Source organism: Mustela erminea, chromosome 5 (genome assembly GCF_009829155.1).
Source record: "Mustela erminea isolate mMusErm1 chromosome 5, mMusErm1.Pri, whole genome shotgun sequence".
NCBI classification, from domain to species: Eukaryota; Metazoa; Chordata; class Mammalia; order Carnivora; family Mustelidae; genus Mustela; species Mustela erminea.
The window spans coordinates 132,929,303-132,957,014 of NC_045618.1; the positions used below are offsets into that span (position 1 = coordinate 132,929,303).

The 27,712-nt window shown below is 38.0% G+C and overlaps 1 protein-coding gene and 1 pseudogene across 5 annotated transcripts in view; one reads left to right on the forward strand and one right to left on the reverse strand.

Annotated features, from left to right (window-relative positions):
• The window catches only part of BBOF1 (basal body orientation factor 1), a 39,598-nt gene that overhangs the window by 6,623 nt on the left and 5,263 nt on the right, over positions 1-27,712 (reverse strand). The window contains exons 3-11 of one of the 5 annotated variants that reach the window (XM_032344961.1): positions 22,377-22,442; positions 19,448-19,591; positions 9,875-9,955; positions 9,180-9,250; positions 8,265-8,409; positions 6,664-7,157; positions 4,550-4,651; positions 392-463; positions 109-223 (exon numbers count right to left, since the gene is read on the reverse strand). In XM_032344961.1, coding sequence (XP_032200852.1) covers positions 121-223; positions 392-463; positions 4,550-4,651; positions 6,664-7,157; positions 8,265-8,409; positions 9,180-9,250; positions 9,875-9,955; positions 19,448-19,591; positions 22,377-22,442 — 1,278 coding nt within the window. In that variant the 3' untranslated portion in view covers positions 109-120. Of the gene's footprint in view, positions 1-108; positions 224-391; positions 464-4,549; positions 4,652-4,694; positions 6,183-6,663; positions 7,158-8,264; positions 8,410-9,179; positions 9,251-9,874; positions 9,956-19,447; positions 19,592-22,376; positions 22,443-27,712 lie in introns of those variants that run through there. The other 4 variants (XM_032344960.1, XM_032344963.1, XM_032344962.1 and 1 more) reach the window with 4 other exon arrangements.
• Positions 20,717-21,954, forward strand: LOC116591989 (annotated as a pseudogene).

Below are 27,712 nucleotides of genomic sequence, written 5' to 3' on the forward strand. Positions count from 1 at the left end.
TGAGAGCTCTTGATTAGTAGAGAAAAGCACTATGACCTAGAAAGAAGTTGCAAGGGGAAAAGTAGCAGTAACTGTGTGTATTGTTTGGTTAGATTATAGACTTCTTACTATGTTAGACTCTCATGATCCTTTCTGAATACTGGGTATCATCACTTCACCAGAAGAGTCTGAGATTGGTACTTGCTGAGTAATGAAGGTTTGATCTTGAAGCTTACTGTCATCCCTGCAGTAATAACAAAATGACAGACCTGTCAGCAACCACATACACATGGATCTTGGTTCAGAACAGTAGACTTGTCAATAACTCCCACACAGTTCTAGCACATATAAAATGTACCCACAACCATTCTGATCAGGCTCACGGTCATTGCTTTGTCAAGAGAGCTCTTACCCAAATTCCTCTCTCTCTCCATCAAGAACAACATAGTCTGGAACTGGAGGCCTAGAATGCTGGCTGTATTTCCTGTGGTAGGTAAAAATTAACAGTGAGTTGGTGTCTCCTCATGCCCTGTATTTCAACTACCCTTAAAGTGCTAAATGAAATGTTTCAGTTGGAGGAGATGCTTATTTTCAAAACTGAGCTTTACACACACATAGAGTGAATATAAAGCTAGGCAAGTTAATACAAACTTATTTTCTTTTAAAATTGAAACCTGTTGAACATAAATGGAAATATTTACAGAGATGATCAAGATGGTGATACACATAGAACAGCTATTAATGGTGATGGTTAAGACTCAACCAGAGTACTGACCAGAAACATGGCCAGAAAAATTCCCTTCCCACAAAAAGAACCTCAAATACAGAAAAATTACCCAATGGAGACAGACCCAATATGAAATTTCTTTTACATTGGGAAGTCTGATTTAAGAACAGGAAATAATCATATCCTAATTCAATATGCTAGTGGAAAGTAAGCTAAACAGAATTAATCAAAGTATATTAAGTTGATTTGCCAGGAGATAAAGACACATATTCTCCTAAAACTGGTCCTCAATTAGATGCATATGAAAGCAAAACAAACCCATTCAAAATATGGCCCATTAAATAGTCTAATAATGAGACATAAAACAACATACTTTGGATACTACTCATACCTGAGTGTAGCCACAGTGATTGCTGATGCACAAGAGAGTACAATTTATTGGTTATACTCCTTGACTTTGTTTAAGCACAAAGAAAAATGCCACACTGTTAGAGTCACAATCATATAATCAACTGAACTCATACACTTCTAGTACTGTCTTTGCCTTGACAATTCATCATCTAATTCCTCTCCTCTCTGGCTTGAGTTTTCTCATTAAATTCGTCTTCACCTCACATTTCGCTATTCTGTTCCCATCTTTTCCCTTCATCCAACTCTGGCATGAGATTCTCACAGGCTTAGATTTGTTCTGTTGTGGCCAGATTTAAGTTCATGGCTTTGGTGTGAAATATTTCTACTCAAATGCCTTTGTTTTTCCAGTGTTGAAAACAAGACAATATGGAACTAGAACTCTGGTTGTTTCTTGGGGTACTGAAAAGTCAACTCACAGTGAGACAGACATTCTGGACCTGTGGTCTGGATTCTGCCTCCACCTCTTAATAAAAAACAAAAAACAAACAAAACTTTGGAAGGCTACCAGAGACACAAAGTCCATTTCAAAGTCCTCCATTTTCCATTTAACCTATAATTCTTTAAGCTCTGCTCTTTTCATTGTCCTCTTACTTGTTCTCCTGTTTATTTTAGTGGTTATTCCTAGCCTCAGCCCTTTACTTGTCTACCTTCAGCCACTCTCCTATACTCAACTACCAGTTTTCACTAAAAATGCTCAAATCTTCCTCCCTAAGCTCACCCTGTACTCAAATCCCTATTTACAATTGCCTCAAGTATTTTTCACTTCTATATACTAGCATCATTTCCAATTCAACACTGAAAATACTCCTTGCCATTTCTTCTGCCCAGAATGTTTTTTCCTCCACCTTCTGTTCCTATTTACCTTTTATTTTTTTTAACATCTTTTTTTTCATGTTCCAAGATTCATTGTTTATGTACCACACCCAGTGCTCCATGCAATATGTGTCCTTTTTAATATGCACCACCAGGCTCACCCATTCTCCCACCTCCCTCCCCTTCATAACCCTGTTTGTTTCCCAGAATCCAGTCTCTCATCTTTCGTCACCCGCCGCCCCGATTTACCCCAATTCACTTTTCCTTTCCTTCTCCTAATGTTTTTCATGTTGTTCCTTATGCTCCACAAGTAAGTGAAACCATATGATAACTAACTTTCTCTTCTTGATTTATTTCACTCAGGATAATCTCCTCCAGTCCCATCCATGTTGATGGAAGAGTTGGGTATTCGTCCTTTCTGATGCTGTGTAATATTCCATTGTATATATGGACCATACCTTTATCCATTCATCTATTTAAGGGTATCTTGGCTCTTTCCACAGTTTGGCAATTGTAGACATTGCTGCTTTACCTTTTAGAGGTCAGCTCAAGCATTTACTTCTCAGTAACTTTCCCAGACTCCTCAGTTAGGTCATATTCCCCCAATCTAAGCTATCTTACCATTATAAAACACTCCTTGGAGCCAGTGTCATAGTTCTACTTTTACATGTGTGTGATGATTTGAATAATGTTTTTCTTCCATGTAGGCTCTGAACTCCCTGAGATTAGAAATGATGTCTTTATTTGCTCAATACTATATCTTCAATAAGTAGTAGGTACCCAGTATGTATATGCTACATGAATTAATGGACAGATTAAATAAAATTTAAACATTTCATGCTAGCTTTCCAGATTTTTCATTTGCCTTTCATACCACCATTCTTGCATTTCTAAGCTAAACACCTTAACTTTGACACTTTGCTTTCTTTATTCCTTTTGTCTTTTATCACCAAGTCCTATTTCTCCTTCCTCACTGTCTCAGTTTGTCCCTTTGCTCTGATGGCCTCCATTCCCACCTATACCCGCACTGCCACACATTTGGAGAAGCATGGCAGCGTTTGCTTTTCCCAGCTCTACTTCTGTGCTGTGGTCCACCCTACATGTCAGTGCGTCAGGTTCAGGTCAGCTCTGGGAACAGTGGCCTGTGAACTCTTCCAGTGAGACAGTATGAGAGTAGGGCTTACTGCTCTTGGATTCCTTCAAGGCAGAAAAGGAAAGTGTGTTACACTACTCTAGAATGTACAGTGACCTAAGACTTAGTTTTTTCTGCATGGATTTTAAGGGTCATCATGATTTAATCTATAGATCCAACCTTATTTCTAATTACTAATTACTCTCTAGTACCATCAGTTTTTTTCAGCCTGGGAAGTATTTCCTCGATATCCCCCAAACACCCTGCCTCCATTCTTACCTCTGGGGCTTCAGCCTAAGCCCCTCTAATGTACCTTTCCCACCCTGTGTACTCCTCTCTCCTGCAAGGCACCTTGCAGGTGATATATACTCTTTGAAATATACTGAAATATATGAAATACACTTTTTCAGTCTTCCTGACTGAAGTCTTTGGTGACTACTGTAGGCCACTGACATATTGTCTGAACTCCAATGATACTTTATTGCGCCACCTAACTTTTTTCTTTGCTGTTTCGTTTTGTTTGGGCCACTAGATTATAAACTCTTAGAGATCAAGGGCAATGTCTCTTGGGGCCTGGGTGACTCAGTGAATTAAGCCTCTGCCTTCGGCTCAGGTCATGATCTCGGGGTCCTGGGCTTGAGCCCCACATCGGGCTCTCCATTCAGCAGGGAGCCTGCCTCCCCCTCTCTCTGCCTGCCTCTCTGCCTACTTATGATCTCTCTCTCTCTCTCAAATAAATAAATAAAATCTTAAGAAAAGGGCAATGTCTCTTAATTCCTTTGAATGCCCATAGTCCCTAACATAGTACCATGCATGTAAGCAATTAATAAGTGGTTGATCTATTTTAGCCACTTTATAGTTCATTACCAGGGTTATAGTCACTGATAAAACATAGTGGAGAAAGAAAGTGAAATGAATCATTAAAAATAGTTAGTTGGAATAGCCTAGGATTTCTGTTTTCTTTTCTAGGTCTTTTTCTTGGTATTAGAGGTTCTCTTGAATAATAATCAGCTTAAAAATCATTTACTTATGGACATTGGGGAAGGTATGTGCTATGAAGTGTGTAAACCTGGCATTTCACAGACCTGTACCCCTGGGGCTAATAATACATTACATGTTAATTTAAAAAAATCAATCATTTACTTATCTTTGCAAAAATTGTTAAAATCCTAACATTACTGTACTGCTCTTTAGTGACCACTCATGCAGCCGAGCAACATTGTACCTTCTCAGCAAGCATTCCCTTCAACATCTAAGCTGTCTCTTTTCTCCCCCCTTTCATTCTAACTCATCTTTCATTTTTGTGCTCATTCATTCATCTCCCATTCTTCATCTCTGGGAGTGACAGATGCTAAGCAGTATGACCGGTTTGTATTTTCTGGTCCTTTCCCATTCCTTTAATTCTAAATGAGAAAAAGTTCATTGTTCCCATATGGTTTCTAGGTTTGGTAACAATTTGGCATTTTGTTACAAAAATAGGGAGTTACCTAGGAACAAAACCATTCATTTTTGCAAAAAGCAATCTCAAGACTTTCTCCTTCTGCTCCCAGGTCAAATCTCCAATATCCACATTTCCTTGAATATCGGTCCTAAAGAATTTCAAACAAAAAAAAAGAAAAAATATTTAGCCAAATAAGCATCTCATCTTTCTAAAAAAAAAATAAGAAATATGTAAACATGAGAAAATTTCCAAACCATAACTGAATATTTAGAGGCTTCCAAATGTAACGACTACAAAGCAAACTGTGTCCATTACAAAATCATAAAGTTGAAATGGATATCAATAGGCTAGCCATTCTGAAATGTTAGTCAATAAGATAAAAATAAGAAAAACTGTAAAAAGAAAAATGTTTGTGCTCAAACATTAAGCAAATAAGCAAAATAGAAAGTTGCAATATAATATGCATTGAGATACAAAGACAAAAGGAACAAAACAGCCACAGAAAAGTTATTTATAAGATGAGATTATTCTTAAATTCCTTTTAACATTTTTTTGGTATCAGATATTTTGCTATGAAAACAGAGTAACAAGAGGTAGGTTTAGAAAATTACACATAACTTAGCCTATTTTCTTACCTTGAAATAAACCTGCAGCTAAGCCTTTCAGGCAGGTCTTTATCTATACTATCACTTCCCAGGGGATTTGTAGTCTATTTGCTATCTGTGAAAGTTGGCTGGCACTGTAGAGAGTACTGATGCTATACAATGTAAGAAGCGTTTTGCAGGTAGTTCTATTGGGGTAGTTTTCTTTAAAAGTTTAGGTTTTGCCTTATGATCACCGTATACTTCAACTTTCCTTCCCCAGTCTGCCTCTTAAGCAGATGATGTAATATTCTAATCACCATTTCTGCCCTGCTAGAACAGTCAATATTACACTGTGGTTAAGATGAGAAGTTATTCAATAGCAAAACTGTCACACAGGGCAGAAGAGGAAGAGTCTGGTTTCTGTAATAACAATGTGGAGAATCACTTTATATACCACCCTCTGAAAACTTAATTACTTTGGAGCCAAAAATATAAAAGAAACTGCCTTATGTATGGTAGGGACTCAATTTGCTTGATATATTAAATTTTAAAAAAGGAAATTATAGCAAATCTCTTAGTAATGGAAGTAACAGACTTCTGAATATGGCAAAAAGTTTTAAAAATCATAGCATGGACATTTTTGAATAAGAATCTTGTCTTTCAAAGGCCACTGACCATGTCTAACCCTCCCAACAGCTATAGATAATTTAAAAGAAACTGCAAATTAGTCAATTATAAACCAAAGCAGAAAACTTACTTGGAAGCACTGTAAATAAGATATTAGTACATAGTAGTAGGGAGTCCTTTTGAGTTTTGTGAGTTAAGGCCTTTGAAGAGCCTGGGATATAAGACTTTTTTTTTTTTCCAGAATAATCTTTAAAATACACTATAATTCATGGTTTAAGAGTGTACTGACAGACAAAAATGCTAACAGGAAACAATCATTGTATCCAGTCAACAACTGTCTCAAGCATTCTGCTACCTTTATCACAGTGGCAGTAGATCTCTGGAGGATATTTTGGAAAATCATGGGGACTTTCAGTTAAAACAATGATGGGGGCCCACTACTGGATGTCCTCCAATCCATGGACAGTTCTGTACAATAAAGAATTATCACAAAGAACTGTTATATTGGTTTTTTAAATTATATGTTTAGTTAGATATTATTACCTATGAATTTCATCTCAGAATAGTAAAGGAAATATTACAAAATATTTGTGAAAGTACACTTATCAAAAATGTTTAAACTGAATCCGAACAAACCTCTGTAATGAGTTTGCAGAAAGTAAAATAAAAGAACACGTTAAAAGATACTACAATGACATTCTGTGGAACAAATGATCTAGTCTCTTTAAGAAGTATCTGTGATGAAAAAAGGGAATCTACTAAGCCCCACATGCTGTGCTAAGCATAGGGGTTATAAAGATGAGTAAGATAGTTCCTGCCCTCAAATAACTTACTGAGTAATCTATTCAATATCTAGATATTAGCAAACTGAACTTATGAACTTACTTCTTCTCTAAGGGGCACAAAAATAGCACAAAAGAAAAAAAAATAGTAAAAATATGATTAGTACCATTTCTCAGCCTCCATAAGATCTTGATTCACACTGTTGGTGCTGTGCTCTTTGCCATCAAACGTTCGGATTTTGGGATATTCTGTTCTTCCTGCACATGCCTCTCTCATTTTAAAATTGAAAGCAGCTTGTGCTACCCGTTTATAATGCTTCCTGCTAAATAGGATCTGTTGCTTCACTTGGTGTAGAGCATCTAAAAAGAACCTTTCCACTTCTGTTCTCTCGTCCAGTATGTTCTTGGCCAGCTTCTTTACTCGATTCATTTCTTTGTCCTTCATCTGGAGAAGTTGCTGCAGCTTGTCAATTTCAACCTGCCCTGCTTCATTCTCTATCATTGCCTGTTGCTGTATTTTACAAACTTCAATCTCAAACTCTCTGGTCATACAACTCAGGGCAGTCTCCAAGCTTACCACCTTCTTCTGAAGAGTTTGGATTTGCAATCTTTGCTGGGTAAGTTGCATAATCTTTTCCTTAACCAACAGGTCATTGATCTCCTAAAAACAAAGATGAGAGACGTGAGAGGGTTTTTTTAGTCAATTTCAGAACTTAAAAGTTCCTAATTTTCATTACTTCATGAGATTTAAATTTGATGCCAGGTTGAGATGGTGATATTTGGTGTTCTGTGTACGGAGAGTAAAATACATCTGAGGGTTGTTCTTCTCTGGGCTTGTGAAGGCCATTACTTTTGCTAAGTAAGAAACGGTCCTTCCCCCCAAATTCTGAAACTTTAAATATTTTGTATTATCAGAAAGGGTGATTTCAAAATCAGTAAAACAATATAGTAACACACTAACAACTATATACTGGAAATTGTTGCCTATCATCGGGTATAGGCTAGTTGCCTATTTCTTTTTCATTTTCCCTTTCCACCTTAGTGATAAAACTCTCGTTTTATTCAGGAGGGCAGGAAGCCCACCTGAAAATTCTCAGTCTCCCTTGTGGTTCAGCAAAGCCATGTAGCTAAGTTGAGTCAATGAAATTTAAGTAGAGTCAATGAAATTTAAGTAGAAGTGTGTGCAGGACTTCCAGGAAGACATCTAAAGGGAGGGGCAGACTTTTTTCCTCCTTGTCCTTTTTCCTTCCTGCTGTTTGAGTAATGGTTAGCGTTCCAGCAGCTGCTTTGGGCCATGAGGTGACTTTAGGGATGTCAGCTACACACTGCACAGCAGAGTTAAGGAAACTGTTGGCTTTGTGGCACCAGCATTCCAGCTCTGGTTTGCTAACCTCCAGACATCCTTTAGGGGAGAGAATAAACCCTTACATGGCAAAGCCATTGTTGTCAGGACAGCTACAGCTGAACCTATATCTAAGTGACTCAGAGACCAACTCTAAGCTAAGCAAAGTAAAACCAGTATTCTAAGGTAGTGAAGGACAGGAGCTATTTATGTTTCTGATACATTCTTTATAAAACCAAGCCCAGTGCTTCTCATGTCATTCTCATAATTAACCCTTTCAGATGAGAAAGGTACATTATCCAGACAGAAGAAAAATGATCCCATTGTCCTTACTCAATTTTTCATATTTACCAACCCAATCCCAATCCTTAAGCAAACAAACAAAAAGCAGAAAGATAGGAAATGAAGCCTAAATGAAGTGGGAACCTTTTGATGTAAAAGGAAAGTCTGAGTCTCTTGCAACTTCTGGGAGTTTTTTTGTAGAGCATCAGCTTCCTTCAGATGGTATGCGAGAGCTTTCTGGAGATAGACATTCTCTTTAAAAACAGATCTTCCAGCATTGTTCAATTGCCTGAAATAGATAGACATAAGATCCCAAAACATAGGGCTAAGTATTAGATATTACCAAACTGGAACAATGATTGCCTTATCCCCCAATATTAAAAATAATGACCACCACTTATTTAGTTAATGGTAGGTACTCAACTGTTAGGTGGGGATCTTACGACTAGATTCTTACCAACGGAAAAGTGAAAAGTTATGTGTTACTTCCAGTCCAAGGTGGTTAAGAGCAGACAGGAATTTCCCATGCTCTCTCCTGTCCACATGATTGGATGTGAAGAAATCCAAGATGGAAGCAGCCCTGGTTCCTGAATCACCACTCAAGTAGAGCTATCAGACTCTCACTGGATTGTTAAGTGAGCAAGAACTAAACCATTGAGACTTGAGAGTTAATTTATTAATAACACAATTAAATGTTACTTTCACTAACATACTTCATGACAACTCTGTATGGTTGCTATGATTATCTGGATTTTTAAATGAAGACATTTAATCTCAAAAATGTTAGGAAATCTTCTGACAGTCAGTCGGTCAGTATACAGACTGGGAATCAAAGTCTAACTTCAAAGCTGGAGTTCTTTCCTCCAACCAACCCTGGTACAGAAAGCGTGTGTGGGAAAGGGGTCGGGATACAAAGAGAAAGAGTGAGGAAAAGTAAACAAGAAAATTTGAAGAAAGCAAAGCAAGAGAGAAGGGGAAGACCACATGGTAATAACAAAACACACCGGCGAAGAGGTCAGAGAGGCTATGAGAAAGGAAAAGGAGACAGCAGTCTCTTACACAACAGCTTCATGGTGAGCTCTCTCTGCCAGCATTATTATCTTCTTCTCAGCCTCTTGTTCTAGTCGGTGCTAAAAAAGAAAATAGGCTATTTTAATACAGAGTTCAAAAAGTGAAGTATTGATTTCATAATGTGAAATAAAATACTCCTGTCACATAACCCAGTGTAGAGAACTCCAAGTACTGGTGGAGGAGCTAGCAGAGAGGAGCGTGTGAACACAGGAACCTCAGGGTACCTCTGGGCCTTCCCGCTGAAGAAGCAACATGACAAGAAAATACCACCTCCCCCCCACAAAAAAAATCCACATCAGTATTGGAAAGCAGAGCTGGGAGAAATTTCTGCTAAATACCAAGTGGCAAGAGTAATTTATTTACTTACGCAGGATACTGCTACTGGGCACTAATATTGTACCAGATTTTTTAGATGAAAAAAAAGTTGTTTATGAAAACAACTTGATACCTGAGCTCATAACCTGAGCTGAAGGCAGCCATTTAACCCACTGAGCCACATAGGCACCCCAATTTTAAATGTTTCTAAATAGAGGAAGAAAAAGGGGAAGAATATAAACCAAGATATTTACCAGGTATCTCTAGGTAGTATAACTGTCAGGGGAGGGCTTAATTTTCTTCTTTCTTACCAGCTAGATTTGTCAAAAGAAAAAAAAACTAAAACTAATTATTATTAAATGTCGTACCTTTTCTTCAAAAAATCTGCCCTCCAGTCTTCGAAGTGTCTCCTGATGTTTCCTCTCTGTGTTCCTTAAATTCTCCTTCAGCTATAATTAAAACAACAACAAAAGATCAATAGGAAATGGGGGGATTGAGGCATATTCCTGGAAAAGTCTCAGTAAAGAAACATTTTCTGTTACACATTATTTCTTAATCCTGAACACAGAAAAACCCCATGTCCCTGCCCATGAGTACCATCTCGCAGACCAATCTTCTACAGACTTACAAGATCAGTACTGAGTTTTTATAAAAGCTATTCATGAGCAACTGTTCCCAAGACAAGTTGTTTTCATAATCATATATTTTATATATCATGTAGACTGATAGAATCATAATATTTTAGAATTGGGGCACCTGGCTAGCTCAGTCAGAGAATAGATAGTGCAACTCTTGATCTTGGGGTCATGAGTTCAAGCCCCACGTTGGGTGTAAAGATTACTTAAATAAATAAACTTCTTAAAAAATAATATTTTAGAATAGAAAGAGATCTTAAGAGTCATACTTAATATATTATTCCTTGTATGAGAAAAATATCTAGAGACAGAAGTATCACTAATTCAAATCTCATTAATTCATTACACTAGTATTTCATAGTTCCCATTTTTATTTTTTTTTATTTATTTTTTTTTTTTATTTTTTAAAGATTTTATTTATTTATTTGACAGAGAGAGATCACAAGTAGGCATAGAGGCAGGCAGAGAGAGAGAGAGGAGGAAGCAGGCTCCCTGCTGAGCAGAGAGCCCGATGCGGGACTCGATCCCAGGACCCTGAGATCATGACCTGAGCCGAAGGCAGTGGCTTAACCCACTGAGCCACCCAGGCACCCTCATAGTTCCCATTTTTAGAAAATTCTTCCTAGCATTAATCTAAAACACGTTTCCCTAAGATTCCCACAGACAGAGCCTTCTGTCCTCAACGTGTATGCATGGAATAAAAAGGACATAAAACTCTCTAGGCAAAGAAAGGTCAACTAATTTAAAGCTATGATGCTATAGTCTACATTTCCTGGCAGTCAGGCTGAAACAGGCATACTCAATCCACTCTTAATGCCATATAAAAGGCAGTAGAGAAGAGCTTCCCCATGAGATAGATCTTTCTCACTTACCAGCTGTTTTACTCTGGCAAATCACTTCACTTCTCTAAGTCTCAAGTTTCCAGGAATTAAAAGAATAATAATAGTAACTAGCTCATAGGGTGTGGCAAGGATTAAATAACAAACAATGCACATAAAGTACCTAGAATAGTAGCCATTTAATATAAAGACTAGTTATTATTATCTTTAAAAGAAAAGGATTTTATTTATTTATTTGACAGAGAGAGATAGAGCGAAAGCAGGAACACAAGCAGGGGGACTGTGCGAGGGAGAAGCAGGCTTCCTGCCAAGCAGGGCTGGATCCCAGGACCCTGGGGTCATGACCTGAACCCAAAGGCATGTGCTTAGCGATTGAGCTACCCAGGCACCCCCAATAAATAAATATTATTTAAAAAATTCCATTTCTAAGACGTTATCCTAAATGCTAATTACAGATAGAGAAGAATATTGTTACTTAGATGTTCATAATGGTGTATAATAGTGGAAAATTTTAAAAAGTCCAGGGGCATCTGGGCCATTCAGTCACTTAAGCATCTCCCTTCAGCTCAGGTTATGATCTCACGGTCCTGGGTTGAGTCCCACATCAGGCTCCCTGCTCGGTAGGGGGTCTGCTTCTCCCTCTCCCTCTGCCCCCTTCCACGGCTCCTACTTTCTCTCTCAAATAAATAAATAAACTCTTAAAAAAAAAAAAAAGACTGTTACATATTCTTTAAAAAAAAAAAAAGTCCAGATGTCCAAAAACAAGGGACCAATTAATCAATCATGATACATTGGGCCCCCTGGGGGGCTCAGTTGGTTGAGTTTCAGACTCTTGATTTTGGCTCAGGTCACGATCTCAGGGTCATGGGCTCAAGCCTTGTGTCTGGCTCTGTGCTGAGATTCGCTCTTCTCCCTTTCCCTCTGCTCCTACCCCTGCTCTCTATCTCCCTCTCTCTGTGTCAATAAATAAATAAAATCTTTAAAAAAAATAAAAAATAAATCATGATGCATCTACCCGGTGGAATTCTATGCACCTAGTCAAAAGATTTTATAGAAAAATATGTAATGGCATTGGGGCACCTGGGTGGCTCAGTTGGTTAAGCGGCTGCCTTCCGCTCAGGTCATGATCCCAGGATCCTGGGATCCAGCCCCGCATCAGCATCAGCAGCTCCTACTCAGTGGGGAGCCTACTTCTCCCTCTCCCTCTGCCTGCCTGCCTGCCACTCCCCATGCTCGCTCTCTCTCTCTCTCTCTCTCTCTCATTATCTCTCTGTGTCAAACAAATAAAATCTTTTTTAAAAAATATGTAATGGCATTGAAAAATGTTCACAATTAAAGTAAAAGAGTCATATAAAAGAGTACATAATGGCCTCATTTGTTTATGTATTTATTTTACTTATTTGAGAGAGAGAAAGCATGAGAGCAGGTTGAGGGACAGAGGGAGAGGCAGACTCACCACTGAGCAGGGAGCCAAATGTGGGATTAGATCCCGGGACTTCAGGATCATAACCTGAGCTGAAGGCAGCCATTTAACCCACTGAGCCACATAGGCACCCCAATTTTAAATGTTTCTAAATAGAGGAAGAAAAAGGGGAAGAATATAAACCAAGATATTTACCAGGTATCTCTAGGTAGTATAACTGTCAGGGGAGGGCTTAATTTTCTTCTTTCTTACCAGCTAGATTTCTCAAAAGAAAAAAAACTAAAACAAATTATTAAAAATAACTGCAATCTACCATTGTATACTCCTTCTGTTAATCACATAGAAATCATTTTTTCTTTAAAATTTATGCTTTGAATAACTTGTGATAATCTAAATTTAGTTAGCTTCTTTTAATTTGTATAGTGAATTCTATATATATACTATAGTTAATTTTCTTCCGTTATGTATACACCTCCTTCTCATTTTAAGTTCACACGCCCCTATACCTGCCTTAATTCTTCCATATTTGGGATTCCAGAGAACCACCTTATTTTTCCCCATAGCCCAGTATCTTTTGCCTTTGAATTTTTAGTCTTCCAGGCCTGTGCCGCTTTTTGAAAAGTTCAAAATCTACTTCTCCATTAGGTGGCAATATTGTTCTTAAAAAAAAAAGAAATCATACCAGCAGCCCACTAGAATATGCACTAGTTAATTCACTGATTCAGAATGTATACCTATACCTATACTTCTGATAGCTATTTTGAGAGTTCCAAAAAAAGTTATGGATCTTAACTTGATTCAGTCTTCAACATTTTCATATAAATTTTTTTATATTCCTTTTAGGAAATTTTTAAGCTTTTTTGAGGAATTATTAACAGTAAAGTATTTCAGGTATATAATGTGATTTGATATGCATATATATTATGAAAGGATTCTTCCCATCTAGTTAGTAGAAAACTTGATATTCCTTTAATTACATTTTTAATGAAAACACCTACTCAGCATTTAACAAAGATTTATGGAGCATTTACTATGTATCTTACATTTCAATGAATACAAAGAAACAACTCCTGCTCATGCCTCAAAGATTGTAACCTAGCAGGGGAGATAAGACAAATGATAAATATATCAAGGTAGAATGGGCTAAGGGGTATAAAAGAGATACAAAATACTTGGAAATACACAAAGAAAATTATTACTTTTTTTGCTAATAATCTTTTTATTTTTTCCCTTTTCTCCAGCTTTATGAGGTAAATAGACATACAACATTGTATAAATCTACAGTGTACAATGTGTTGATCTGACACACTTAAATATTGCGAAATGATTACCACCCTAGAATTAGCTAACACCTCCATACTGTCACCTAATTGTCATTTCTTTTTTGTGGTAAGAACATTTAAGATCTACTTTCTTAGCAACTTTCAAATATATAATACAGGATTATTAGCTGTAATCACCATGCTGTCCATTAGATTCCCGAGAATTTATCAATCTTAGAACTGAAAACTTACGTCCTTTGACCAGTATCTCCTCGTATCCCTCTCCCTACCAGCTGGGGTAACCTTTAATCTATTCTGTTTCCCTGAGTTAGGCTCTATTTAGATTCCACATATAAGTGATATCACACAGTATTTATCTTTCTGATTTATTCCACTTAATACTCTCAAGTTTCAGCCAAGCTATCATACAAGGAAGGAAAGCATTATTTTTTTTAAATTTTTTAATTCTTTAAAAAGATTTTATTTATTTGACAGAGATCACAAATAGGCAAAGAAGCAGGCAGAGAGGAGAGGAAGGGAAGCAGGCTCCCTGCTGAGCAGAGAGCTAATGTGGGGCTCAATCCCAGGAACCTAGGATCATGACCTGAGCCGAAGGCAGAGGCTTAACCCACTGAACCACCCAGATACCCTCACCTTTCTTTCTTCTTTTTTTTTTTTAAAGAAAGTTAATACTTTTAAACATGACTCTCGGGACCACCTTAAGGAGAACATGAATTTGATCTGAGCTTTTGAAGGATAGGTAAAATTTTAAGGGATAAAGATCTATTGGAGATATATTCCAGTTAAAAGAAACACTGTGAACTATGTAGAAATGGCAAAAAAAGACTTCAGGGATGAGTTAATATCCAGTTTGGGTGGATTAAAGGGTGTGCACATGGGGAGGTGGGGTACAAGGAGAAAATTAATGTTCCAAAGTAGGTGTGGGGTCTTGACTTTAACACCAAGGCATCTGGAAAATACTGGGTTTTACAACAGAGAAATACAAAAGAAGATTCTTCAGGGAGGTGATCAGAACATTCCTGCATCAATACATACTTTGGACTGTGGTCCTGTGGTGGTTTTAAAATATATCAGCAACTTCTATGATTTCTAAGGTTAGGTCAAGAAAGGGATAGCTTCTGTCTGGCTTTCTTTGGGATTACTCGCTTTAGGTAAAGTCATCGACCAAATTGTGAGGACACTCAATGCACCTTTGTAAGGCCCCCATGGGAAGATGTTGAGGCCACCCAGTAATTACTGACTCCAACCTGACAGTGTGTGAATTGGCGCCTGGGAACAGATCCTCAAGCTCTAATCAAGCCTCCAGATGACTGAAGCCTGGGCCAGTATCTTGATTGCAACTTCATGAAGGGCCCTGAACCAGAACTGCCCGGTTAAACTGATCCCAAATTTCTGACTCGTGGAAACTGTGCTTTTAACAAATGTTTCTCAAGGTTTTAAGCTCTAGACTTTCTGCAGTAACAGGTTACTAATGCAGGTGAAAAAAGAGGGAGTAGGACTAGAGGTACTGCACTGGGATTCAGATCATCGGGCCTCTGCTGCCAGCTCTATAACTCACCATGACAGTCACTTAACATCTTTGTGTCTGTTTTCTTGTCTGTAGAAGGCTTAAATAAGCCCTAAAGTTTCTTCCAGTTCTATGATTCCATGAACTTCATGAAAGGATTTAGTTTTAGATGGTTGCCTTATAACACTCATTTAGCAAGTTTTATTATTGTTGTTGTTATTGTTGCTGTTGTTGTTATTATTATTACTATGATTATTATTTTTTTTTAAAGATTTTATTTATTTATTTGACAGACAGAGATCACAAGTAGGCAGAGAGAGGAGGAAACAGGCTCCCTGCTGAGCAGAGAGCCCTATGTGTGCTTGATCCCAGGACCCTGGGATCATGACCTGAGCTGAAGGCAGAGGCTTAACCCACTGAGCCACCCAGGCGCTCCTACTATGATTATTATTATTTAAGAGGCCCAATGCCCATCCTGGAACGCAATGCAGTGCTTGAACTCACACTCCTGAGATCAAGACCTAGGCTGAGATCAACAATCAGATACTTAACAACTGAGCCACCCAGGTACTCTGCAAGTTTTATTATTAAGTACTAATCTAGGAACTAGTGAGGAGGGACAAGGATATATGCAAATAGATGACTTGTCTCAGTTTACAAAATTAAAGAACAACACTTTAAGGACTTTAAAGGTCTGGAAACTTGGGGTACCTGGGTGCCTCAGTTGGTTAAACAGCTGCCTTCGGCTCAGATCATGATCTCCAGGTCCTGGGATCGAGGCCCGTGTCAGGCTTCCTGCTCAGCAAGCAAGGAGTCTGCTTCTCTCTCTCTTCCTCTCTCTCTCTATCCATCCCTCTGCCCCTCCCCACTATTCATTCTCTCTCTCTCACTCTTTCTCAAATAAATAAAACCTTTTTTAAAAAGATTTTATTTATTTATTTGACAGACAGAGATTACAAGTAGGCAGAGAGGCAGGAGGGGGGAAAGGGTGGGAAACAGGCTCCCCGCTGAGCAGAGAGCCCCATGTGGGGCTCAATCCCAGGACCCTGAGATCATAACCTGAGCCAAAGACAGAGGCTTAACCCACCGAGACACCCAGGCATCCCAAATAAATAAAATCTTTAAAAAAAGAAATTAAGAACAATTTTAAAGCAACAGTTATAAGAACAGTTATAAAGCAACAAGCTATCAAGTCCATAAACAAAGCCCTAATGGGAAGGTTTTGGGATAACTTTGCAATTATGACAGAAGGAGTTTAAAACACATTCCTCCAATTCCTCCAGTCTAAGAAAGTGTCTTCTCCTTTCCTATCTTGCCTGAATGTGCCAACTCACCCCTTTACTTAAGCGTTTTTAAGAGTATTCTACTAAGGGACGCCTGGGTGGCTCAGTTGATTAAGCAGCTGCCTTCGGCTCAGGTCATGATCCCAACGTCCTGGGATCGAGTCCCACATCGGGCTCCTTGCTCAGCAGGGAGCCTGCTTCTCCCTCTGCCTCTGCCTGCCATTCTGTCTGCCTGTGCTTGCTCTCTCCCTCTCTCTCCCTCTGAAAAATAAATAAAATCTTTAAAAACAAAAAAACAAAAAAAAAAACACTTCTTTAAAAAAAAAAAAGTATTCTACTAAGATTTTTATTTTTTTTAAGATTTTATGTATTTATTTGTCAGAAAGAGAGAGAGAGAGCACACAAGCAGGGGGACCGGTAGGGAGAGGGAGAAGCAGGCTCCCCGCTGAGCAAGGAGCCGGATGCAATGTGGGACTGAGTCAAAGACAGACACTTAACTGACCGAGCCACCCAGGCATCCCTCTACTAAGATTTTTAAAGCTATGTAATTAAAAACAAGTAAACATCAATAACTACTATGCTACTACTCTAACCAAGGGTTAGTGGAAATGAATGTGCTAAATATTTCACACATATTACATTATTTAATCCATACAACATTCTTTTATTTTTTTTTAAGATTTTATTTATTTGACAGACAGAGATCACAAGTAGGCAGAGAGGCAGGCAGAGAGAGAGGGGAAAGCAGGTTCCCCACCAAGCAGAGAGCCCGATGTGGGGCTTGATTCCAGGATCCTGGGATCATGACCTGAGCTGAAGGCAAAGGCTTTAACCCCCTGAGCCACCCAGGTGCCCCTCCATACAACATTCTAAGAGGAGACACATGATATTATAGCTACATTCTACAAGTGGAGAATCTGAGACCCAAGAGAAGTTAACAGACTATCCAAAGCCATACAGCTGTCAGCTGCAGAACCAGGACATGAACTCCATAATTTCAAAAACTACATTGCCTCATCTGACTTATTCATTTCTCATATACCCTTTTGATTTGGCAGTTAGTTAAATGGTAAATAGAAATGATGCAGGAACTCTGGTTTCCCATCAAAGCTTCTTCTTGTTAAATGCGACTCTGGGTAGCTCAAGGAGGGCTTGAGAAGTAGTGCATGCTTGGAGAACACCATGCTCAAGAATGAGAGGCACTGAAAGGGATGGTGGAAGGGCCTTAAGTAATACTCATGGTTATAATCATAATTTTAGCAATAGTAATAATGTGGCAGGATCAGCAACACGTAATACTGACCACACATTGCTATGACTTTATAACAGATTATTTCATTTAGTCTTCACAAAGACCCTTTAAAGTTGGTACCATTATTCTCACCTCCATGGTTTAGATGAGGAAATTTAACAAGATATCCAAGTAGTAAACACAGTATACTCTAGCCATCTGACTTCAGAGCATCAATTTTTAGCCCCTCTACTACATGAAATATGGTTATCTTAGGTCATAATACTACTACTATTACTAGTAATAGCAGCAATGTTCAGTTGCACATTGGAGCAGGCTCATACCAGAAATTTTGCTAGCATGTTGTTAAATTGTTGGTAGCTTGGAATTGGCTATAATAAAAGTATTTATACTAAGGAAATCAGAAAATGCTACAAATCAGGACTTTTGTCTGCAAAGAGCTACATGCCACTATAAATATAATTTTCACTTACATGACATATGCTATTTTAGGCACTTTAAATATATGAAAACTCATTTAGTCCTTAAAACAACCCTATAAGCCTATGAGTAACCCTTATTATCTTCATTTTACAGATCAGGCAACCAAGGTATAGAGAGGTTAAAGAACTTGCCCAAATCACAAAGCTGATTTCAGCTACTATCCCCAGCATAAATGCGCCATTTATTACATTGGCATTAGTGCAGTAAAACTATATTCTGAGCTGAGTGGATGGAAAGAAAGAGAAAAAGTACAGCAAGGTCAGAGAAACTTTCAGGAAGTACTCATTTTTCCTTGCCCTGCCCACCCTTACCTATCGAGTCTTCTAAAATGTTCTAAAATCATCCTTCATCAGTCTAAACCTATTTTTCTTTAGGACTTTGCTACTTTGCCCCTAATGTTTCCCAAGATATGTAATTTACTCCTCCCTCCCTCCCTTCCTTCCTTTTCTTTACTTTCATTCATTCATTCATTCATTCTTTCTTTCCCTAAGATTTTGTTTATTTATTTGAAAGAGAGAAAAAGAGCATGAAAACAGGGAGAGGGAGAAGCAGACTCGCCACTGAGCAGGGAGCCTGACTTGGGTCTTGATCCCACCCAGATCCTGGGATCATGACTTGAGCCAAAGGCAAAGAAAGGCTTAAGGCTTAACCGACTGAGTCACCCAGGTGCCCCTGTAATTCGTTTCTTACTGAAATCACTCCAAAGGTTTAATTGCTGATTAATGTGGAAGGGTGTGTTGGCTAAGATTCGGTAAAGTCACAAAAAAAATGCTTAGAAAAGTCTTAGAGGGGCACCTGGCTGGCTCAGTGGGTTAAGCCGCTGCCTCCGGCTCAGGTCATGATCTCAGGGTCCTGGGATCGAGCCCCACATCAGGCTGTCTGCTCAGCGGGGAGCCTGCTTCCCCCTCTCTTTCTGCCTGCCTCTCTGCCTACTTGTGATCTCTCTCTCTCTGTGTCAAATAAATAAATAAAATTAAAAAAAAAAAAGTCTCAGAAATAAGACTTGCTCCTGGTGCTACACTCGTTATGTCTTCCATTTTCTCTCATATAACCTCTAAAATGTCAAAGGGAGTCCTTTACCATCTCACAGGAGTAAATGTCTATGAAGGCTTTTGCACACATTAGTACTGTAATACTCACTTTATTGTGGCACTCTGGAACCGAACCTGCAATATTTCCGAGGTATGCTTGTCGTTAATTCTAATCGCCTTTATTTAAAGAAATAAAGAAACTTACATCATCTAATTCTTTCTCCACTTGGATTTTTCTCTTCTGGAATTGTTTTATTGTTTTCAGCTCTGTCTGAATCATGCCAATTTCTCTGGCCTTTTGATGAAACTGTCCCTCCAGCTCATTTATTTGCCCAGTATACTTTTGTTCCTGCATGCAAAAATGAGTTAGGAAATGAGTTAGATAAAAGAGTTAGGAAAAAGAACAGAAACCCCACAGAGTTGTGTTCCCTTTGAAGCCTTGGGCCATTTGTCTATCTTTGAAGAAATGTTCCTTTTTTATTTTTGCATAAAGTTTCACTTTTTGTTAGAAGATACCCAAGTGCCTTGAATAAGAAAAAAATTCTTAAATGAGCTGATCTTACACAGAAAATGCAGATAACTATTAAAAAGAGGTATGAGAAGACTAAGCACATCTTTAATTTGTAAGACAAATAATACCCCTAACCCTAAATTAAAATTAGTGAACCAAGAGATAAAGGAAGGGCCAATATCTCTAATAAATCAACAAAGGAGGAGAAGTTGGGAAAAAAGAAAGGAAGGGAAGAGGGAGGAAGAGAAGGCTGAGAATGAGGAGGAAGGGTAGAAAAGGAAGAAAAGGAGAGAAGAGAAAAAAAGGAGGGAGGAAGTGGAGGAAGAACGGGTCAATAACACAATTTTTAAAATGAATGAAATACCAAGAAGAAAGGCAAATGACCCTCAAACCTGAACAAATGCTCATAATAAGAGAAATACGAATTAAAATACACTGAAATACCCTTTCTAACCCATTATGCTGACAAAAATCAATTCTGACAATATACTCTGGTATATTGTGAAGACATGGATAGGAATTAGATTTCTCAGAATGCAGCATTTTGATAGATTTCGACTTTGGAGCCTATAAATACTTTACATAATTATATAATTATATAATTTTAGATGCACAATTTAATGTGATTCTAAAAGTCAAAAGCAAAATGTGTTCTTGAGTTGGTGGCATAACCTCACAGGAATTATTTCGAATGGTAATGTAATTTGATCATAGATCCCTATTGGTATATATCCTAAGGGGGAAAAGCACCCCCTAAAATCTTAAAACTGTTTCCACTAATCTATGTTAGTGGTAATACTGGTATTAGTGTTTTGTGACTGTTGGTGTATTGAGGTTTAAGCAACTACTCAATTATACCAATATCATTAAGAACAGGAGTTTTGGAAAAGCATCGCCCTTGGGCAGTGGGGGAGCTCATAACCTCGTGGGTAGCAGCTCTAACAGCAACAGCGATTATTAGGGATGGCAGCAGCTGCAACACGACCTGCAAGCCCAGAAGTTTTTCCAGAGCTTCTCAGATCCTCTGATTGATGAGGACCCCCAGGTAGCATTAGAAAAGCTAACTAAGGCTTTGGAACATAAACCAGATGATGCACAGTATTATGTCAACAAACTTATTATCACGCTTTTCTTGGGAATTACCATGATGAGGCAAAGGAATCTCTTGAATTTAATCCAAATAATTCCACTGCTATGCTGAGAAAAGGGATATGCGAATACCATGAAAAAACTATGCTGTTGTTCTGAACTTTTCTAGAACAGGAATTAGATAGGGCAGATCCTGATTTCGCTGTCTGGATTAAAAGGTATCAAGAAGCTCAGAATGGATCAATCCGAGGTGTCTGCGTCCCAGAGGATTCATCAGTCACAAATCGAGTACGACTGGTATCAAACAATATCTCAAGTAATCATTACACTTGGGATCAAGAATGGTCAAATCAAGAATGTTCAGAAGAGGTACGCCTGGGTGGCTCAGTTGGTTAAGCAGCTGCCTTCGGCTCAGGTCATGATCCCAGCGTCCTGGGATCGAGTCCCACATCGGGCTCCTTGCTCAGCGGGGAGCCTGCTTCTCCCTCTGCCTCTGCCTGCCATTCTGTCTGCCTGTGCTCGCTCTCTCCCCCTCTCTCTCTCTGATAAATAAATAAAATCTTAAAAAAAAAAAAAAAGAATGTTCAGAAGAATAATGTGAATGTGGGATTTTCAGAAAAAGAGGTGGTCTGCTTTGGTGAGACTCCCTTCTGGAGAGGATCACAGTTTGAAACTGAGACTTCTTCATCCTATAATACCAGAACAGAGCACATTTAAAGTACTAAAAAAAAAAAAAAAAAAGAAATTAAAATGAAATCAAGACAGAGGCTGTGAGATGGGAAAAGCTGAGGGGGCAAGGAGATGTGTCTAAACCAAAAACAGTTCATAGCAGACACAAGGAATTTATATCCATCATCTCATTATGCAAGAAATTGGGACAAATTGGTCAGTGAGACCAAAGAAGAAAAAATGAGAAGGTGGAGGGAGGCACAGCTTTTAACAAATTATTTCAGCAAATCTATCCAGACGGTTCTGGTGATGTGAAACGTGCCATGATCAAATCACTTCCGGAGTCTGGTGGTACAATTTTGAATACCAACCAGTCTGATGTAGGCAAAAGGAAAGTTGAAATCAATTCTCGTGGTAATATGGAATGGAAAAGTACTAAATAAATTAATTTGCTATCACTGTATTGAAAACAACAACAACAACAACCACCAAAAGACAGGACCTTTGGTGAGGGAGAAAGGAGACTCAGATCAAGTAATAAATCCTGTACTCCTGCATCTGAATTGAAAACATTGGTATGGGCTCATTATATAATCTTTTAAGAATACATATTTCCTACCTCTGTCCACTGAAAAGCCATAGAAAGAATGGACAAACTCAGTAGCACCACTACTACCAGATCATTTTTTAAAAAAACATAATTTTATATTATTTTTGAGCTTCTATACAATAAAGTGTGTGAGCTTTAAAGTCACTGAACTACTGAGAGGACCCATTCACTTACTCTTCTGTGCCTTAAATATCTGAGCTTGCCAGAAACTTGACCATCCAGTAAGTGAAAGCATTAATGTACCTACACACTCACCAATTTTTCCTTCTCCTCTTGGGCTTTTTCTTTTGTTTCATTCAATTGTTGTTTCAGTTTTTCAATCTGTAGAAGTTGGAAATATAGAGTCAGGAAGGTAAAGAAATTGCCCTGTATCTTACCTTTATTAAGTAGCCTAGTATTTGCATGATATTGAAACTTATGTTTTAGTTGGAGAGAAGAGAAAAGGGGACATAGTCCATGCCTTCGACCTGCTATTGCCAGTTCTAAAACCTGGCTATCATCAGAGTTGCTTGGATAACCAATATTTTTGTGTTAAAAAAACAAAAACAAAAACAGGGGCACCTGGTTGGCTCAGTGGGTTAAAGCCTCTGCCTTCGGCTCAGGTCATGATCTCAGGGTCCTGGGATCAAGCCCTGCAGCAGGCTCTGCTCAGCAGGGAGCCTGCTTCCCCTTCTCTCTCTCTGCCTGCCTCTCTGCCTACTTGTGATCTGTCAAATAAATAAAATCTTTTTTAAAAAAACACATTTTGTTTACCATCTGAACCGTTTTTAAGTACACAGTTCAGCTGTGTTACATATATTCACAATGTTGAGCAACAGATCTCTAGAACTTTTTCATCTTGCAAAACTGAAACTCTATATTTATGAAACGCTAATTTTTTTAAAAAAATTTTATTTATTTATTTGACAGAAAGCGAGATCACAAGTAGGCAGAGAGGCAGGGGAATGCAGGCTCCCTGCCGAGCAGAAAGCCCGATGCGGGGCTCGATGCGGGGCTCGATCCCAGGACCCTGAGATCGTGACCTGAGCTGAAGGCAGAGACTTTAACCCACTGAGCCACCCAGGCGCCCCTGAAACGCTAATTTCTTCTCCTACCTACTTCCCGGCCCTTGGCAACCACCTTTCTGCTTTTCATTTTTATGATTTTGAGTGCATCAGATATTTCATTTGAGTAGAAACATACAGTATTTGTCCTTTTGTGACTGACTTATTTCATTTAGCATTATGCCCTTGAAGTTCATCCCTGTGTAGCATGTAACAGGATTTCCTTCCTTTGAAAGTCTGCATTATATTCTATTTATGTATTTACCGCATTTTCTTTATCCGTTCTTCTGTCAGTGGACATTTGCGTTGCTTCCACCTCTTGACTGTGAATAATATTTCAGTGAACATGGGTGCACACATATTTCTTCAAGATCTTGCTTTAAATTCTTTTGGAAATTTACCCACAAGTGGATTGCTGGATCATGTGATAATTCTATTTTTAAATTTTTTGAGGAACCTACATACTGTTTTCCATAATGGCTGCACCATTTTACATTCCCACCAACAGTGCACAAGGACTCCAATTTCTCTGCATCTTTCCCAGTGCTTGTTATTTTCTATTTTTCTGACAGTAGTAGCCATCTTAAGAGGCATCAAGTAATATCTCACTGTAGTTTTGATTTACATTTCTCTTATCTGGGTAACTGTTTTGAAAAAAAGTTTCAAGAAGAGTACAAAGATTTCTCATATACTTTTCACCCAATTTCGCCCAATGTGTTGTCCCTCTCTATGTATGCACAGATAGATCTATCTAAAATATGAATATATGAATATATAAATGATACACATTTTTTCTTGGACTAAGTAAGTTTAAGTCATCATGCCTCTTTACCACTAAATACCTTAGAATATATTTCCTAAGAAAAAGGACACTCTTTTAGAAGCACAGTAATCAAAATCAGAAAATTCAACATTGATATAAGACTATTGTTTCATCTATAGTCCAGATTCTAATTTTGCCCATTGTCCTAGTAGTGTCCTGTATTGCAACTTATATTTTTCTGGTCTAGGATATAATCCTTGATTATGCATCACATTTAGTTATCATGTATCCTAGTCTCCTTTAATCTGGAACTGTTTCTCAGACTTTGTCTTTTAGGGTCTTGACAGTTTTAAAGAATAGCAGCCAGAGTTGGGGTGTCTGATGTCTCTGCATGAGCGAATTCAGATTATGCATTTTTGGCAGGCATATACTGTCTAAGTGATGATGTATGCTTTTCAGTGCATTACATCCTGAGGTAATTGATGTTAATTTTCATCGATTGGTTAGACTATGTCTTCTAGGTTTCTCCACTTAAAAGTTACAACTTTTCCTTTTATAATTATTAAGTAATTTATGGAAAGATACGTTGAGATGATGCAAGTACCCTTCTGATCATCAAACTTTTACCATTAGTTTCAGCATCCACTGAAGATTCTTGATTATATCAATTATTACCATGATGCCAAATGGTGACTTAACTCCCCCATCCTTTTTTAAAAAATTTATTTAAATTCTAGTAATTAACATATAATGTAGTATTTGTTTCAGGGGTACAGGTCTGTGATTCATCAGACATATATAATACCCAGTGCTCATTACAACACATACCCCCCCCCAACGTCCATCACCAAGTTACCCCTCCATTTACCCCTCCTCCCCTCTAGCAACCTCATTTGTTTCCTATGATTAAGAGTCTCTTATGGTTTGTCTCCCTCTCTGGTTTCATCTTGTTTCATTTTCTCCTCTATTCCCCTATGGTCCTCTCCTTGTTTCTTAAATTCCACATACCAGTGAGATTGTATGATAAGTGTCTTTCTCTAATTGATTTATTTTGCTTAGCCTAATACACTCTAGCTCCATCCATGTTGTTGCAAATGGCAAGATTTCATTTTTTATAGATGCGTAATATTCGTGTGTGTGTGTGTGTGTGTGTGTGTGTGTCCTGCATCTCCTTTATCCATTCATCAGTCAGTGGATATCTGGGCTCTTTCCATAGTTTGGCTATCAGGGACATTGCTGCTATAAGCATTGGAGTGCAGGTGCCTCTTTGGATCACTACATTTGTATTTTTGGGGTAAATACCCAGTGGTGCAACTGCTAGGTTGTAAGGTACCTCTATTTTCAACTTTTTCAGCAAACTCCACACTGTTTTCCAGAGTAGCTGCACCAGCTTGCATTCCCACCAACAGTGTAGGAGGGTTCGCCTTTTTCTGCATCCTCGTCAACATCTGTTGTTTCCTGACTTGTTAATTTTAGGCATTCTGACTGGTGTGACATGGTATCTCATTGAGGTTTTGATTTGTCTTTCCCTAATGCCAAGTGTTGTTAAGTACGTTTTCATGTGTTTGTTGGCCATTTGGATGTCTTCTTTGGAGAAATATCCCTTCATGTTTTCTGCCCATTTCTTGGATTATTTGTTCTTTGGGTGTTGAGTTTGATAAGTTCTTTTTACATTTTGGATACTAGCCCTTTGTCATTTGCAAATATCTTCTCCCATTCCATAGGTTGTCTTTTGGTTTTGTTGACTGTTTCCTTTGCTGTGCAAAAGTTTTTTATCTTGATGAAGTCCCAATAGTTCATTTTGCCTTTGTCTCCCTTGACTTTGGAGACATGTCTAGCAAGAAGTTGCTGTGGTCAAGGTTGAAGAAATTGCTGCCTATGTTCTCCTCTAGGATTTTGATGGATTCCTAACTCATGTTTAGGTCTTTCAACAATTTTGAGTCTATTTTTATATATGGTGTAAGGAAATGAATGGTCCAGTTTCATTCTTCTGCATGTGGCTGTCCAGTTTTCCCAACACCATTTGTTCAAGAGACTGTCTTTTTTCCATTTGATATTCTTTCCTGTTTTGTCAAAGATTCATGGACCATAGAGTTTAGGGCCCATTTCTGGTTTCTCTATTCTATTCCAATGATCTATGTGTCTGGTTTTGTGCCAGTACTTAACTCCCCCATTCTTTGGAAATTTAATAATTTACTACATTCTACTGTAAGGAGTAGAATGTATTTTTAAATTTTATTCATTATTTATTTATTTATTTAGTAAGGTATATTTTATTAGCACTGTGCACTCATGGACTTATTTCGTTCAGTGGGTTATAATCTTTTACTATCATCATTTATTTTGATTGTTTCAGATTTGGCCAGTGGAAGCCCCTTCAAGCTAGTACCTGTGCCCTTTAATTTTAAGATTTTATTTTCAAGTAATCTCTATACCCAACATGGGGGCTCGAACTCACAACCTTGAGATCAAGAGTCACATGATCCACCAACTGAGCCAGCCAGTTACCCTGCCTTTTAATTTTCTTACTCACCTCTTACACAGGTGATTACATACATGATTCCAGGCTTATCTTTTACTTTCCCTGCTCTGGTCATGGAATCGATCATTTGTCCAAGGCTCCTAGTATGTTTTAGTAGGAAAACTGAGTAGCTTTTGAAACTAACAATTCCTTGACATGGTTATAGAATCAGAGGATACATAAGTGAAATATTGTTGTAATTGGACTAGTTTAAGGAAAACCTAAAAATTCTAAGATATAAACTGTGACAGTTCTAAGTCATATAAGTCATGTGTGAAATATGAGATTTTGTGCATGAACAAAGCCTTAAATGCAAAAACACTAATTTTGTTCAAGGTATGTTTTCAAAACACGTTTCATTTCTAATATTTCTATAATTAACATAAGACTATAAACAGTTAAAATAAAACTTAATGACACATTTCTAGGATATAGTAGAATGAGTAACACAACTATAGGAGAGCTAGTTAAACAGGATATATTGAATCCACTTTACATCTTCCTTCCAAGATAGTCTCTTTGGTTTTAATGGGCATCTGCAATTATAAGAAAATTATGTTATTTGCTATAACCAGATGCTGACTTCTGATATACGAAGGCAGATGAAAATCAGGAAATACAAGTGACACTGATAAATGAAGAGCAATCAGCTAATGCAGGCCACAAAGCTTCTATGTATTTGGAAAATTATTTGACCTAAAAGCTTACTTTAGAATAATACTTTATAGAAGACAATTTTAATAATGCCTACTATTGAAAGAGTAATTTTTAAAATGGAAATTGCCTAGAAAAGAAGGTAAAAAAAAAAAAAGTAGTGCATAAAAATTACTTTAACAAAATCACATCAAGACAAATGTTCAGTTACCTGATTTCTGTAATATGCTTTCACGCTCATCTTAAACTAAGTTTTGATTAGTATTAACTTTTTCAAAGTATCAGTACACTCACAAGCCTTTCATTTATGCATGTAAAAAAATATTTTAATGAGCGCCTACTATGTGCCATGCCTGTACTAGGTGCTGGAGATGTAGCACCAGACACAGTTTAAAAAGCCTCCAAATCCTTTATTTCTGTGAGGTTTCATTCTAATCAGGAAAAGAGACAATAAGCAAATATATAAGTAATATTCATGCAGCTCATAGACGCAGATGGGAAAGAGAAGAATTTGGAGTTGCACCTAAATTCCACTTTAACACCCATGAGCTGTGTGACTTTGTGTCACCCAGGTAGAGCGTAAATTGGTATCTGTCCTTTGGAAAGTCAA